We start from the raw sequence: 16,033 nt of genomic DNA on the forward strand, positions 1-16,033 counted from the left end.
TACGCAGGGCCAAGTTGCTTTCTTTTGTACGAAAATTCCTTCTAACAAGACTTCTCCTGTCAAGCCTTGGTAGCATTTAATAGCACACCCCCACTGCATAGATTAAAGCTTTCAATCATATAATGCATCTGGTTTCAACAACTTAAGAAACATTTGTGGCTATGGAGCTGATTTAATGGCTTCTTCTTCTGTGACTAGGTGAAACAATGAAGGTGTGTCATAAGGGACAGGAGCAAAAAACTCCAGAAGTTGAGATTTCTAGTTTATGAAATCCCTGCAGAGACTGTGTAGGGAACCAGTTTTCTAATGCAGTCTGTATTCTGGCAGATAGTCACACCAGAGCTAAAAGTGTGTAGGCTGCCACTTTTTCTTTCTAACACCTTCTTTTCTCTCTCCCTCTCTTTTTAAGGGACCGTTCACTCTTGTCAGAGATCTGAACTGATCACTTGCTTTTCCTCCCCACCATTTCCCCGCATTCTTGCCACTTTTTTGGTCACTTGCAGAGAGTTTCTTCCCCAGCTTCAGTCTGTCTGTTTTGGCTCTTCCCTCTATTTTACTCCCCTGCTCCTCTCCTCCAGGCTTCCTCCACCTGCATGAAATTAGGCCAAGGGCTGAATGTAATCCTTGAGCTGCAGGGGGCAACCCCTGCTAAATGGCATGGCCATGGATGGTTTTATTTCCTCCTCCTCCTCTTTGTGCATGTGTGTGTGCATGTGTGGGAGTTGCTTAAATTGTTGCCGGGTAGCTAATGAGGCACACCATGCCAGCCCACACACACTTTCGTTAACAGCACACTAAAATAAGAAAATCCCTGCACAGTTGGCTAATAAACTGGAAAATATGAGGTGCCCTGATGTCCCTCATTGGAATAATGTTAATTGGCTTAGTAGAGCACAGGCTTATACAGTATTTATTTATTTTGTTGTTGTTGAAATTATGTATTGGGTTCTGTTTAATCACTGACGGCTTGCTTAGCTCTCAGAATGAACTTCCAGCTTCTAAATTGGTAGCAAAAGTGTTTTTCTATAGGTGTTAATAAGAATTTCCTTTTTTGTTTTATTGCAAGTTGGTTCAGATAGGAATAGAAATATAGGAAGCCGCTGTATACCGAGTCAGACCATTGGTCCGCCGAGCTCAGTATTACCTACTCTGACTGGCAGCAGAGTTTTTAGGCAGGAGTTTCTCCCAACCCTCTCCTTAGTCATCATGGACTGAACCCGGGATTTCCTGCACTCAAGGCAGATTCTCTACCATTGAGCTATGGTCCTTCCTCAGAAACACAACATAAGCAGGAACAGTCCTGCTTAGTATCAGATGCAGTCTTCAGGCTCGTAGCTTGAGGAAATCTGAAAGCTTTATTCAATAAATCAGAACAAGGTCTCAGCATTAGCTCAAAGTACAGGATACGGGATTCATAAGGCTTCATCAGACCTCTAGGTTGAATGACAAAGCGATAGCTAAGACCTCCTGCTCTACTTTCTAAAGAGAAGGCAGGATCCGTCATTCATGTGGTTCTCATTCCAAGCAAGGAAACTGAGTGTGTTTTCTTATTTTCACATGTGTTGTACGTCCATGATCCAATCTGATCTGGACACTGCCCTGGAATTATTTTTGCAGTGTCTCTTTGCAGTCACTTGTAACAGTTCTAGTTAACATGTGGCTGGTGAGTTGGTGCTTGTAGAAGTTTCTGGAGCCTTTTATTTACCTCCTCTGTGCTTGAGAGCTTGCTGTTTTTTATGTTTGAAACAAAAGTTTTAACTCAACTGACCTTGGTGCTCATCAGCTTTTGAATACAAAACACTTCACTTTTGTGATTCTGTCTGTGTTGAAGATGATTGCCACTCCTCCAGAATGTTTGTGAAATGTAAGTGTTAGTAATGCAGTTTTGACAATCCCGCCCCTCTTGAGAATATAGTATCCAGTTCCTCAGAGAATCCTTAAGTGCTACTAGCAATTGGCAGGGCATCTAAGGGTGTGTTTGCTTTGAAGTTCTCCAGTTCAGCTTCCTCTGGTCTTTCAAGCTATCACCTAAAAATTCTTATTGCAATTGCAGTTAACTTTATCTTCTAAAAAATATGCTCCCTGCCATTCACCATGGATCACTGTGTGGATTACAACATTATTATATTGCTTTAATAATGTTGTAATCGGCAATATATTACAAATAAAACTATCATGTAAAAACTGAACATTATTAACAGTAAATACAAACAGTCTTAAAAACAGCAGTGCAGCTAAAATAGTCAGTAAATCAGGTTAGAAGCCATTAGGTGTCTGGTCAAACATAAATGTTTTCACCTAGCTCATAAAAGCCATTAAGTCAGCAGTAGTTGAATGGATTTCAGGAGGGAGTTCCATTGATGAGGTGACACCACCAAAAAGGCCCTATCCCTGGTAAGCACCCACCTAATCTCAGAAGGCGGGGCATTCCACAGAGGTTTCAACAACAGACTTATCCAGGAGCAGGTGGGCCTTCAGTTTTGGGATTTTAAAACTGGAACCAGCATTTATGAATTATGTCCTCATAAAGGGCATTGTAGTAACTTAACCTGGATGTTATCAGAGCATGGATGACTGTGCCCATATGATTTCAGGGTATTTATGCCCCTTGGTAAATGTTGCAAACTTTTCTTGCTTGCTTGAACAGAGCAACCATCACCTCCTCTTGAAACCTGACTATTGCAGTGGGCCTTTTCATGGGCTGCCTTAGTGAAAGTGTTTGTTGGCGTGTTCTGGAAATCAAACCCAAGGAACTAGGCCATTTGCTCTGGGAATCATGTTCCTTGGGAATATTGGGAACTGTCAGATTAATTCTGCATTTGACTGGGCATGACTCTCCACTGAAAGCATCTGCTACCTGATTTTTCCAACTAGGGATGCCTGGGAGATTGAACTTGGGACCTTCTGTGTGTAAAGCAGATGCTCTACCACTGAGATTTGGTCCTTCTCTGAATTCTCTGAAATATGTGGAGGCAGACTGCTGTTGCTCAGTCAGTAGTGAAGGAAAGGCATTCTGCGCATGCAAACGGGTCATTCCACGCCAGTTCAACACGGTCATGCCACCCACCATCTTGGATTTTGATGAAACTTGGTGTACACCCTTCCCTTATGGTTGAAATAAATTTTACACAGAGCTCATGATATAGCCAATTTTCATAGTTTTAAATACCCCCAAACTGAAAAAGAAGCCTGCACTTTTGAAAACAAAAACAACCTGTAATAACCAATATTATTTTAGAGTTTAAGATGAACAACTTTGTTTCATTAATTTTTTCTATTACAGCTAAGGATTGTAGGAAAGTTGTACCCAGTAGCCATTTCCCCCCCATGATGTCAAAAAAACTTAATATTTTGTTAGAAGACATAAGAGACCCATAAATTTTATTCTTTGTTGAGAAAGAGCATGTCTTTGCAATAATTTTCACCATCAAAAACTTTTTATTCCATCGTGCCCTCATGCTGAAAATTTAGGTTTTCTAAACCTCATTTTTCCACCAAAAAACCTACATTTATACATTTTTTTTCAGGCATTTATAAAATCTTTTGAGTGCTGCTGTATTTTTCCCTGAAATCCTCATCATGTTATTGAGCTCTGTGTAAAATTTCAAAAAGATCTGATCATTGGTTATGGAGAAAAAAATTAAAATGCACACAAGACCAAGGATCTCAAGAGGGACAGAAACACAGATTTCATGAAAATTTGAAGTGCTATAAAATTAAAACCGTTTGAGATAGAGGGGGGAAATTTAAAGGGGTTTCTTTCAACCGTAAGGGAAGGGTGTACACCAAGTTTCAGTAAAATCTGAGACGATGGGTGGCGAAACCCTTGTTTTTTGCATTGATTTGATGTGGAATGACCCAAACAGAAAGTTAACATTTGTTCCAGGAATTGGAACAGTGAATCGACTGCACTTGGAACATTGTGTAGTATATATTGTAAAGGATATTGTAGAGTTGGAAAAAAATTCAGAAAAGGGGAGCCAAAATGATCAAGGGGGTAGAGCATCTCCCCTGTGAGGAAAGGTTACAGCATTTGTGGCTTTTTATTTTAGAGATAAGGTGAGTAAAATATGACATTATAAAGCTGTATAGAATTGTGTATGACATGGAGAACTTGGATAGAGGGAAATTTTTCTCCCTCTCTCATGACTCTAGTATTTGTGGACATCCAATAAAAAAGAATGTTGGAAGATTCAGGATGGACAAAAGAAAATATTTCTTAATTAAAGGGTTGAATTTGTTCCCACAAGATGCAGCCATGGCCAGTAACTTGGATGGCTTTAAAAGAGGATAAGCCTATGTTCTACCTCCAGGGTCAAGGAAGTATGCTTCCGAGTACCAGATGCTGGAAATTGCAGGAGGGGAGAGTGCTATTTTACTCAGATTCTATTTGCAGGCTTCCCATAGGCTTCGGGGTGGCCACTGGTCTGATCCAACAAAGTTTTTCTTATTCTCTTATGTTCTTGATTGGCTGTGGTACCGAAAGGGCACACTCAGGGCAAGCCATTGTGGTGCCTGGTCCCTAAGATAGAAAAGATGGGTACCCTTGGACAGTAAGGGATTGGGCAAAGTATTTACAGTGGTACCTTGGGTTACATATGCTTCAGGTTACATACGCTTCAGGTTACAGACCCAGAAATAGTGCTTCAGGTTAAGAACTTTGCTTCAGGATGAGAACAGAAATCGTGCTCCGGCGGTGCAGCAGCAGCAGGAGGCCCCATTAGCTAAAGTGGTGCTTCAGGTTAAGAACAGTTTCAGGTTAAGTACGGAACTCCGGAACGAATTAAGTACTTAACCCGAGGTACCACTGTACTTGGCTCATCCTACTGGTTTTGCCTCTGCAAATACAGACTCCCAGTTTTGGCTAACAACTGCCCTGGACAAAGCTGGATGATTGGGTTTAGGGGCTGGACGCAGCTGCTTTAGACCAGTGGGATGCCCCACCCCCTTGGCATGTATTGTGAAAGGCACACTCATCTCTCTCTACTTGGGAACATCTCGTCTTGGAGGATACAGGATAAGCAAACTCTGTGATCTATTTACCTCACAGGTGCTCTTAATCAGTCCCGGTGTAGAGAAGAGTCGAATAAGACCTGCCGTACTGCCTGCTTGTTACCGCTTTGATTCGTAATCAGTGATGAGTGTGTGGTAACAGAGACCAGAGGGCTGGCTGCTGCTTCCGCTTTGGTCTGAAGAGGGGACTTCAGTGGCAGCAATCAAGTGTGTTCCTCTTGTGGATGCTCTTTTGGGTCTAGGAAATAAGAAGAGCCCCTTGCATGGATGGGACTGGAGAGCTTCCCTATCTGTCTCCTTTCTCCTAATCTGTTGTAAGTGCTTGTGTGGGGGAAGGAAGGGAGGGAGGAAATGGTTCAGAGAATAGGAAGGAGTAAATTGCTTCATAATAGATCAGTTTATTTGTTCTAGAAATGCTCTTGCAGGCATAATTAACTTTAACACTTGAAACGTAGTAATTATGCGTTAAAACCACAAAAGGAAGCAAAATAGGTGCTTAACTATTTGTTTCTATTAGTTAAATCCCCTATTTGTCTTTTTCCATTGTTGTTGCAGCATTGGGTCTCCCAAATTAGATTAACTCAAGCAGTGATGTATTTAGTTATATGGGGAGGGTTGGTCATCTCCACACCCTAATGCAGAGATATTCTTTAGATGTGTGTATGTGTCTGTTTTCTGCAGTTCCCATTATTGCTTGTTAAATATTTAGCAAATCTTATTTTTGCCACTTCATGTCTTTGTGTGGCCTCCCCTCTGGTCCCCATGAATTTTGCAAGCCACTGAACCCAGTACTTTGAATAATGCTCAGCACTGTTCTAGGTGTTTTTCATCTTCACAGCCCTGTGCAAACAATAAATCAACACACAAACTGCAGTGAGACAGGCATATAATTACTTAGAACCTATATTACTTTACCTGTTGGTTTTCTTTTGGCAGAGGGTAGATTGCGATTAAAACATCACCAGCATGCACACACAGCCCTAGGCTTTTGTTCTCAAGCAGATACAGGTTCTTTATACTTCAGAAACGATGGGGGAAGCCAATTATTATTGCTGCTTTAGTGTGCAAAGAACTTTATAGTTCTTATCTATGTGTGTATTCTGTTCAATAGGAAGTTGACTTGTTCCCAATTTATTGATGAGGAATGGGAGCTGAAAGAATGAGTTGGTGTGTAGATATAGTGTGGCTTTTTCTTACACATGGCTAAGTTCTTGGGCTGTGGGGTTACATGTACCTTTTTTTCCTTGCCTCCCTCAACCTTCACAATGGTTAAAATTTCCAGAAAACTTGTTTTCAGTAATACCTAGCACTGATTGTGGTTTGCTGTTACTGGAATTTTTAACCAGCTTCAAAACCTGCCAATCTTTAACCATGGTTAAGATTGGCGAGATCTTTCCTATAAGAGGGAGCATGTAAAGGGCAGACTCTACTGAAGGTCTTCACCAGTTCTGTGACTTGTGAAAGGCCACCTCTGTGGGCCTGTGACTGAGCTTGACCTGTTTTTTCCTGAGCCCAACACAGGAGCCACACTAATTTTCACTTAGTGTGGTTCTGGTCTTCTGCCCAGACCATTTTTAGTTAAAGGCAGTAAATGGTGCATTCAGTCACTCTTCTTTTGCTAGCCAAACATTGTAAATAGGGTTGTTTGCCTTAACCAATTGAATCAGTTATGGGCAATCTCAATACAGTCCACTGTATTTGAAAGTATGAAAGAAGTGTGACAATCGTAATGAACAAGATTTATGAAAATAAAAAAATTCATTCCAGTAGCACCTTAAAGACCAACTAAGTTAGTTCTTGGTATGAGCTTTCGTGTGCATGCACACTTCTTCAATTTATGAGCCATTTGTTAGAAGGAAAAGCCAGTAATAAATTACCATTATTAAGGCTGGCGTATTCCGCTCTAGTCCTGGGTTAGGCAAGCAATGTTTAAAGTTTAAAGTGTGAAGTTTACTTCCCTGGTGAATTATATGAGTCTTTGTGTGTCTACACACATCCTTAAAAGTGTAAAGTGTGACTATGGCAAACATGTCCTATAGTACATTTCTCAGGGAAATGAGGTTAGCTGTGACTTCACGTTCCATGGCAAATCTTGGTTTTTTTTCCAGCTTAATGTGTGAAATGACCTTGGGTATATGTTTTGATTGAGCAAACATTTAATTGTTTCCCTGTTTGCTCCACCACTTTACACAACAGCCAGAGTCAGTGTGGAGCAGTGGGTTAACTGTTGGTTTTGAACTGGGCTCAGATACTACTTCTTCAATTTTTAAACTTGCTATGTAATCTTGGCCCTGTCTCTCAGCCTAGCCAACCTTGCAGTGTGGTTGTGAGGATCAATGGGGGCAAATCCGTGGTTTTGCCGCCCGGAGCTCCCTGGGGAAAGGTCAGGATATAAATGTGGGAAGAAATCAATGATCCAGAAAAGCATAGTGTTTCAGTATCAGTGCTGCAGGCAAGTGGTTTCTCCCACCGCCACCGCCACCGCCACCACCACCACTTTTTCTTCTTTGGTCTCTCTCTCGGGCCTGTAAAACCATGTTGTGAGTCAAAGTAGTCCTTAAAATTTCTCCCATCTCAGTTCTTTTGACCTCTGTTTCTTGCCCTTGGAGGCAAAAGTGAGATTCCTCCAGTGAGACTGAATTTTTTTATTTAATCATCCCCAACACTTTTGCAGACTTAGTGGCCTGTTATACCAAAGTTTGGGAAACCTCTGGACAGTGTAAGTCTCACACCTGGAATTTCTGTGCATTATGCTTTTGACTAGATGAAGCAGATTTCCTGGAGCACATGGCCTGGAAAGTAGTCCTATATTACTGAACGGTATTTGAGACTTGCAGCTTAGCTGGGTTATCCTGTACCTATTTATAGATCTGTTCTTCCTGAACCCAGCTCTCATCTCTTTGCAGAGCTTTTCTCAGCAATGTTAAAGCAGGCTTCTTGTTCCCCTTCTGTCCTGCAGTACACTCGCATGCTCAGCAATGGATTCATACTTCCTTTTTAAGGAAAAGAAATCTGCAGCAATGCATTTTGTTGCTTGCATAGTTGCTGGTCTGGCAGGCAGTGTATTTCTCTGTTAGCCAAATCGGCAGCGCTTCAATGGGTGCTTATCTTTTATGTACAGCAAGATGGGTGCATTTCTTGGTCTTTCTCACCTCACAGAGTGTTTGTTGTGGGGGAGGAAGGGAAAGGAGAGTGTTAGCCGCTTTGAGACTCCTTAAAGGGAGTGAAAGGCGGGATATCAAATCCAAACTCTTCTTCTTCTTTCTAGCTCAGGCAACAGTGCTGAGGGATTTGTGAAAGTGTGGGTTTTGAACTATTTTTGTATGGTATGGCACTAGAAAGGCTTAACCATTGTTTGAGTCACCACATCTTGCTTGTTGTTGGTGGAAGTTGGGTTTCCACACACTATATCCTTTTTATTATTTTGAGAGTCAGGAGGAAAAACTCATTTTGGTCCCTGGTATATCTTTGTCCAAGGTTGCCCTGCCATCCAGTAGGGTACATAAATTTCTTAATGGGGTTCCATGGTGGCGGTGGAGTAGAATATGTGAAGGCAAACTGGTGTATCAGGACTTCTTAAAGTGTTGACCCTATCAGGGGAGGTGTCAGAGTCAAGCATAGGTTAGCAATAAAAAATACTCTGTCAGTGCAGTTAACTTTTTTTTTCAAAGAACCCAAAACAAAACAGGACTAGGCATCCCAGCAATTCTTCTCCGCAGGTCTTGCTCCAATGAGGTGGTTGTGAGGACTGAAGTTCCCCACCTTCCTACCACTCTCTAAGGCTCCTCCTCCTCCAGAGTCTTTCCCAAGCAGTTGCAAACTGCATTTGCGCACAACCAGACTCTTCTCTTTTCCATTTTCTTACTTGTTCTAGGAGACCTGGGTAGGGGGAGGAGTTGGTCGCAGCAGGAGGGAGAGACTACCTGGACTCTTCAGCAGCCCATCCCAACTGCCTCTTTTCCCCCTCCTCTCCAGCTTTCTCTTCAGCCTGAACTGCTCTCTGCCACAGCCTCTTCCTGCTCACTAAACCTCTTCTCCCTCTGACCACTCATCACCATCAGCTGGTGCCTCCCACCTCTCCTCTGCACTGCATCCAGCAGTCCATGACTAGAGGTGCCATTTGGACCTCTATTCAGGAAGCAAATGTCTTGGGTTGGCACTGTCTTCATCTTCATCAATGTCTTCATCAAAAAGTAATAATTTTGAAACATCAATTCATTATCAGTAGTGCCTTTGTGGGAGAACTCTTTTCCCTCCATGTGGTAACAGGAGTCTAAGGGAGCGCTGTAGCTTCCAAGTGCTCATTCACAAAAAAGGGCTAATAATTCTTATCCAGTGTATGGAATAACAAAAAACCCAAGCTCATTGCTCTCTTTCTTTTTGTAATGAAATGTGTAAAATACGTCCTTTCCTGTGCAACAGGAAAAGGAAAAGAGAGTCGTGCTCTCACACTTTGTGTGCCTTGTTTGCTTACTATGCTTATATTTAGCTTTTCCTTGCCCCATTTTATCCTGCTTTTCCTCACAACACTCCTGGTTACTGTTAGCCTCTCTTTAGATTTATTTATTTATTAATTAAAATTTTAAGTTGCTTTTAATTTTGAAAAACAATCCCCACCCAAGCCATATATTGCTATACACATGGAAATGTTGGAAGTGTTGTCATGCTCTGCAGTTTCTGTGGTTGCCTGTTGGCAACCATGCCAGCTGCAGCATGAGAAACAGCCGATAGGCTGTGAAGTTCCTCCGCTATTAAACTTGCTTGCAGCGAGGTTTAATGGAGAGAGTGGAGGTGCTTCACACCAATGGTTTATCAAGCCACTGTATGGAGTACCTCCCGCCTCCATTGAACACGCCTGTGGCAAGGTTTAAAATAGCAGGGAAGGCCCTTTGCACCTCTTACTTCCTTTAATGGGATGGACTTGGGGCATGCTCTGGAAGGACAGTCAACAGGGTGGGTGAGTTTTATGGGGAGGAGATTTGATCAAGTGTGGGGGAAGCGCAAAGGGGTAGGCAGGTGGATGAGCAGGGGTGGTAGCCACTAGTAAAAAATATAGTGATGAAATAAGTCGGGAGAATAGAGGTTGAGAGAGCTATAGCTTTGTCTGTGGGTACACAGGTATTAGATCCATCGCCCTGGTGGCAAGATGTTGTGACTCATTTCCCAGGCCCATATTTGCCCATGAGCTCCCTCTGCTGGCAGTAGAAGTGGAAGGAGCAGATATTGCCATGTGCATGCTGGGAGGAAAGCCGCCTAGAGGGTAAAGATTTCTGGCAGCCTCATCGTATTATAGGCTGTTGTGAACAGTAAAGAAAAACAGAACTTGTTTTTAAATGAAGCCCATTTAATGCACACAATTGTGGTGTCAGCCATCTATCGGACTGGCACTTGTTATATGGACTGAAAAGTGGAAATTACTATATACCAAGTTCCCTTTGGGAACAGCCTTGGCGTTGAAAATCTTCCATGTGAGCAGCTTTGTATCAACCCCTTTCATTGCAAAGAACCGCTATTGCTTGAACATTTCTCTTATTTATAGCTCATTTCTTACCACAGCTCATTTCTGCCTCTCTCTCCAAATCCTGGTGGGTAACTGAATAAGCTCAACAGTGGCATTTTTTCTTCTCTTCCTCATTTCTTTATTTTTACTGTACTAATTGTTGGCTTGCTCTTTTCCCTTCCAACACAAATCTTGACACTAAAGGTTTTCTTCCCCGCCCCCACATAAGAAAAGGCACCTGCCTTTTCTCACATACCTATTTAATCCCTGATGCTGCCCTTATTTTCAGAAAGTTTGACTCACTAAGGTGTGCGTCAGGGAAATGGAAGCAATGTGGGCCTGCTTGAAATGCTTACTTATGTGGCTAAGCTAGATGGTTGGTGGCAGTGTTAGGCCAGGCACCAGGCATGTTTTGCTACTGGTGCGGGTCCAATTGTGAACATGTGGAGATCTCTGGATGCCTGGTTGGCGACTGACATCTCCATCTGGCAGGCCTCTACAGCTTTCTTAAGCAGATAACCAGGAGAGCTTATTTATTGCATTTATCTCCGACCTTTTTCCTCCAAGGAGTACATGGTTCACCCCATTCCTCAGTTAATCCCTACAACGACCCTGTGAGGTAGGTTAAGAGGCTGTGACTGACCCAAGGTCACCCAGTGAGCTTCGTGACTCAGTAGGTGTTTGAACCCTGATCTCCCAGGTTCTAGTCTGACACACTAACCACTACACCACGGTGGCTTCATAGAATGCTTCTGCTATGGGGCAGCTCTATAAATTAAGTAGGTAAATAAATATGAGGAAAGTAAAATGTCACTTAGAGAAGGGTCTGAAATATTTTCATTGAAGCTTGAATTTGTTTTCTTCTGGATTGTTTCATTTGGTAGTTTAATGTATTGTAAACCGCTTTGAGATTTTTCCTTTAAAATATAAAGCAGTATAGAAATTAAAAACAACAACAACAACAAATTTCACTGGAAAAAGGTGTCCACACATTCTGTTGCAGCAACCATAACCTCAGTTTAAGGTGCCATTTGGTGATTAGCTTATATATCTTGAATTTCTAACACTGGTTGGTGGCAAACCTGGGTACAAGAATTTGGGCGGCTGATGCAAAGCAAGTAGTGTGTACGTTGATGCCACCAAATTTCCAAGTGGAGGAGTAGTAACACTGAACTTCAGTGGTGGCTGCTAGAGGTTTAAGAAGCCACTGAATCTGCTGAAGGTTTTCTGCACTTTTCCAACTCCTTTCAGCCGAGCTGGTCCATATAACTCTTGGAAGGGAAGGAAGGAAGCAGCAGATGGAGTGCAGTCTCTTCCATGATGATGCTGTTGTTCTTCCTTCCATCCATCCATGATGGTGAAAGGACAGGTCAAACCATTATTATTTTCAGCGTGGTCAAGCTTCATCTTCCATTTGGGTCTGCTCATGAGCAACAAGCTCATCCTGCCTTTACGGTAGCCTTTCTCAACCTGTGGGTCCCCAGATGTTGTTGAACTACAACTCTCATCACCCCTAGCTAGCAAGGCCAGAGCTCAGGGATGATGGGAGCTGTAGTCCAACAACATCTGGGGACCCACAGGTTGAGAACCGCTGCTTTAGGGGAATATGTGCTGCATAGGATGAGTGGTGTAGCAGGCATGAATTAATGAGATTGACTGCAAGAAGATCAAACCTCTCCATTCTGAAGGAAATCAGCCCTGAGCGCTCACTGGAAGGACAGATCGTGAAGCTGAGGCTCCAATACTTTGGCCACCTCATGAGAAGAGAAGACTCCCTGGAAAAGACCCTGATGTTAGGAAAGATGGAGGGCACAAGGAGAAGGGGACGACAGAGAATGAGATGGTTGGATGGTGTTCTTGAAGCTACCAGCATGAGTTTGATCAAACTGCGGGAGGCAGTGGAGGACAGAGGTGCCTGGCGTGCTCTGGTCCATGGGGTCACGAAGAGTCGGACACGACTAAACGACCAAACAACAACAACAATATGCATGTGCATTTTATAGCTATATAGAATCAGAGTTGGAAGGTCCACAAGGATTATCTAGTCCAACCCCCTGCAATGCAGGAATCATTTACTCAGGTTGGGACTTGAACCCATGGCTCTGAGATTAAGGGTCTCATGCTCTACCAACTTAGCTATCCCTCAGGGCATATGCATGATCACAAGATGTTGGGGAAAGACCATTCTACTCATTATCCATCGTATGTGAGACATTTTGTTAGTTCTAATTGCAGGCCCTTTACTGGTTGCAATATTTTTATAAATGCTACCAGAAAATTGGCATTTGGTTCCCCATATTACTTAATACTAGAGCACCAGACCTCCTTATATTTGCATTGGCTACCCCAGTGGTTTTCAAACTTTTTTCTTTCAGGAAACATTTTCCAAATTGTCTTGGTCTGCTGAGGAACCACAGTACATTTACCCCGGAGTGTTTCAGAGGATTCTGGGAGTGGGGTGGGTTTTTGTTTCTTTTAGAAAGTGTTTTCCATTCACACTGGCTAGGCTTGCTAAGGGCCATGTGAGTTTCCCCACCATTTCCTTGCTACTGTGCTGTTTTACAGGGAGGTTTGTCTGCTATTACTGACCTTCCCACTGAGTTTCTCCCATATACATCTAAGAAATCTCAGGTTTCCCCAGAAAACAGTTTGAAAACCACTGGGCTGCCCTGTTCCCACATGCAAACGGAAGAAAGAATGGTTAAATTGGCCAACAGAACTTGCGAATAGGCCCTTTATATTATGTAGCCACAGTAGCATCTTCCATTCTCTTTTTCCGACCCCTCACACATTTAAGTTTCTATAGGCTGGCTTCCTTTGAATCAAGTGTGCCATGTTGGTAGGCTAGGGCACCACCTCTGTTATTAACAGGCTTTTAGAAATGTCACTTCATTGGTTTATATCATACCTTACTTCTCTCTCTCTCTCTCTCTCCTCTCCCTTTCCTCTTGTTTTGTGTTCTTCTTTTTCTTTTTTCAATCAGCACCAGCTTTCCTTTCTCCAGTGTTGGGAACTTTTACGCCAGTCCATGCTGCAACTCCTCACCCTTGCGGGCCGACTGCTCATGCCTCTGGCTTGGACCTAACCTATAAATCTTGGCCCAGCCAGGGTTGAGGGGAGCTATGGGCAGCTCAGCCTCATCACTGGCCGCCGAGACGGAGTCGGACCATGGTTTCACTGGCCCAACCTACCCAGGGCACCTGGCTGCAAGTTGGTATAGGAGTAGCCACAGTGGCCCTGTATGGGAAAGTGCCCTTATAACACGGCAGCATCAGCACGTGAATCACCGGGCACGAAGGTAAGAAAGCAAGGGAAAGAGCTTGATCTCATACCTCTCAGCTCGGTTTGAAACCTAGGATTGTATACCTTGGGGTCTTGTAGGCTCTAGCCATGGTCCACTTGAAGCCACACCAAAATTTCCACTAACTTCATCTTAGCTAGCTTTCACTAATTGCCATAGTTGTATCGACAAGAAGCAAAACCTATCTTCTGTTCATTGATCAATATCCATGATGTCATTCCCCCCCCAAAGCAAAAATAAATAATTCCTTTTAACATTGAGACGGTGGGGCAACTGAATTAATAATGTCACATCCTCAACTTGCTGCTTTCACAGACACAAAAACTGCAAGTTGTGTGGAGCGTTTTGACACCTACCCTCCAGTACTGAAGAAGTCATTAGCTGAAATCTTAGTAAAGCCTACCCTGAACAGGAATTTATCCACATCAATCAAGTCAATTTTTCAGTTCATGGCCAGGGAACTAATTCTTGCCTCCTAGGTTTCAGATCCCCATTTTCTAAGGCAAACAACCCAGACTCCAGCCACTGACCTGAGGGATCCTGTGTTGGAGAACACCTTCTCCAGGTCTAGATTTGGATAATGCCACCTGTCATAGCCAAGACTAACAGAATTTATCTTCAAATTGGAAACGATACACTTAGAAGGTCCCCATAAACCATTAATATCTAGAAGTGTTGTTTTCATGACAAATGTCCCTGACAAGGCAGAACTGTGGAGAGTTAACTCTCAAGATTTTACCCCTTGTGAAACCTACTAATCAAACCACTGGCTAATACTAATTAAAAAATGCTTGTTCACCTCATCATTCCCTCCAATGAAGGTTTGCCTTCATGGTTAGGGGCTCTTTTTTTAGGTTGAGAGGTATGTCGAAAGCATCTAACAGTGTGCTGCCCGGGGAGCCTTGGCTGTTGAAAGCTGCCGTGTTGTGTGTGCTAAGAATATTGGAGCCTCTGATTAATGCTTGCTTTTTATAGCTTTTCTTCCTGCTTGTTGAATGACTGTGTGCCTTCCTTAGCCTGTATGGAGACTGCCATCTGTTTAAAAACAGCAGCTTGCTTCTGTCCCTGAGTTGCTTGGGTTGAAAAACATTTGCTTTGTTTTGTGTGTGTATGCCTCATGCCTGTTGCTTGTGGCCTCTTGCCTGTTGGTGCAAACTCCAAGGATTTTGCTGCTTGCATCTTCTCTAGAGCAGGCTTGGAGGAGTGTCTGTGGCAAATTACCGGTAATCCCACAGTTTTGCACTTTACATCTTGGTCTTGAATTTCCTGGCAGTGTTTCAGTGGTTGCAACTCTGGCATGTTTTGTATCATGTGACCAGCATGTTGGTAATATTAAGAGGAAGTTTTGTATAACTGCTGCTAGTTCCCTATTATATGCCTTTTGTATTGCTTTCCTTTTTGACTGAGCTTTTAAAACTTCCTTTGATGAAGAGGAAGAAGCAGGACACAGATGAAGTGACAAGTCCTACAGAAAGACACTTTTGAATACTGAGAACTGAGATGGGAAAAGCATGGATTATAGGGTATAGCCAACAGGGTAGCAAATAGCAATAAGTTTTAGCAAGAATCCAGGAGTTTTGTCCTTTGTTTTTACAACCACTTCAGATTCCATGAGTTGCTTCTGCTAGTAATTCCAAATACCTAGTTATGTGTGCTTAAAAACCTTTATGCTGACGTAGGGCGTTGTGGGACACTGCAGTTTTGATTTAAAACTGCTACCTGCTTGGCTTTGACAGTTGGTGAATGCTGCCTATAAATGCATCTAAGACTAGTTTACTTGTGGGTGAGGTGTTTAGCACAACTGCTGGGGACAGAAAAAGCTGCTTTGTCTGAGTATTGTATCAAAGCAGAACTATTGATGTAACATGAATTTTCATGCTGTAACATGAATTTTGTATTCATCTTACCTGCACAAGTTAAGGCCAACTATCACAGGGAGGTTTAATTGATTCTTAGCCATCATGGTGGCTTGCTTGTTCATTTATTATGATTTGATCTTGCCCTTCTTTGAAGGAGTTCAGTATCATGGTGGACACAGTGTACAGTACTGTCTTCATAGAGAGCCAGTGTGATGGTGTGGCTTGAGTGTCAAGCTAGGAGCATGGAGACCCAGGTTTAGTTCCCAACTCTGCCATAAAGCTCACTGTGTGAATCTGGAACAGTCCATGTCTGAACCTACTTCATAGTGTAGCTGAGAAAATAAGTAAGTCATGTGGGGA

General features: G+C 42.8%; 1 protein-coding gene across 2 annotated transcripts in view; it reads left to right on the forward strand.

Annotated features, from left to right (window-relative positions):
• CAPN15 (calpain 15) overlaps window positions 1-16,033 on the forward strand; it is a 90,246-nt gene that overhangs the window by 17,403 nt on the left and 56,810 nt on the right. Inside the window, exon 2 of one of the 2 annotated variants that reach the window (XM_082199060.1) lies at window positions 13,497-13,811. The exons of the other annotated variant lie outside the window; for it this stretch is intronic. Coding sequence (XP_082055186.1) covers window positions 13,636-13,811 — 176 coding nt within the window. The 5' untranslated portion in view covers window positions 13,497-13,635. The remainder of the gene's footprint in view (window positions 1-13,496; window positions 13,812-16,033) is intronic. 2 annotated transcript variants of the gene reach the window in all.

Source organism: Podarcis vaucheri, assembly GCF_965113315.1.
Source record: "Podarcis vaucheri genome assembly, chromosome: 14".
In the NCBI taxonomy this organism is placed as follows: Eukaryota; Metazoa; Chordata; class Lepidosauria; order Squamata; family Lacertidae; genus Podarcis; species Podarcis vaucheri.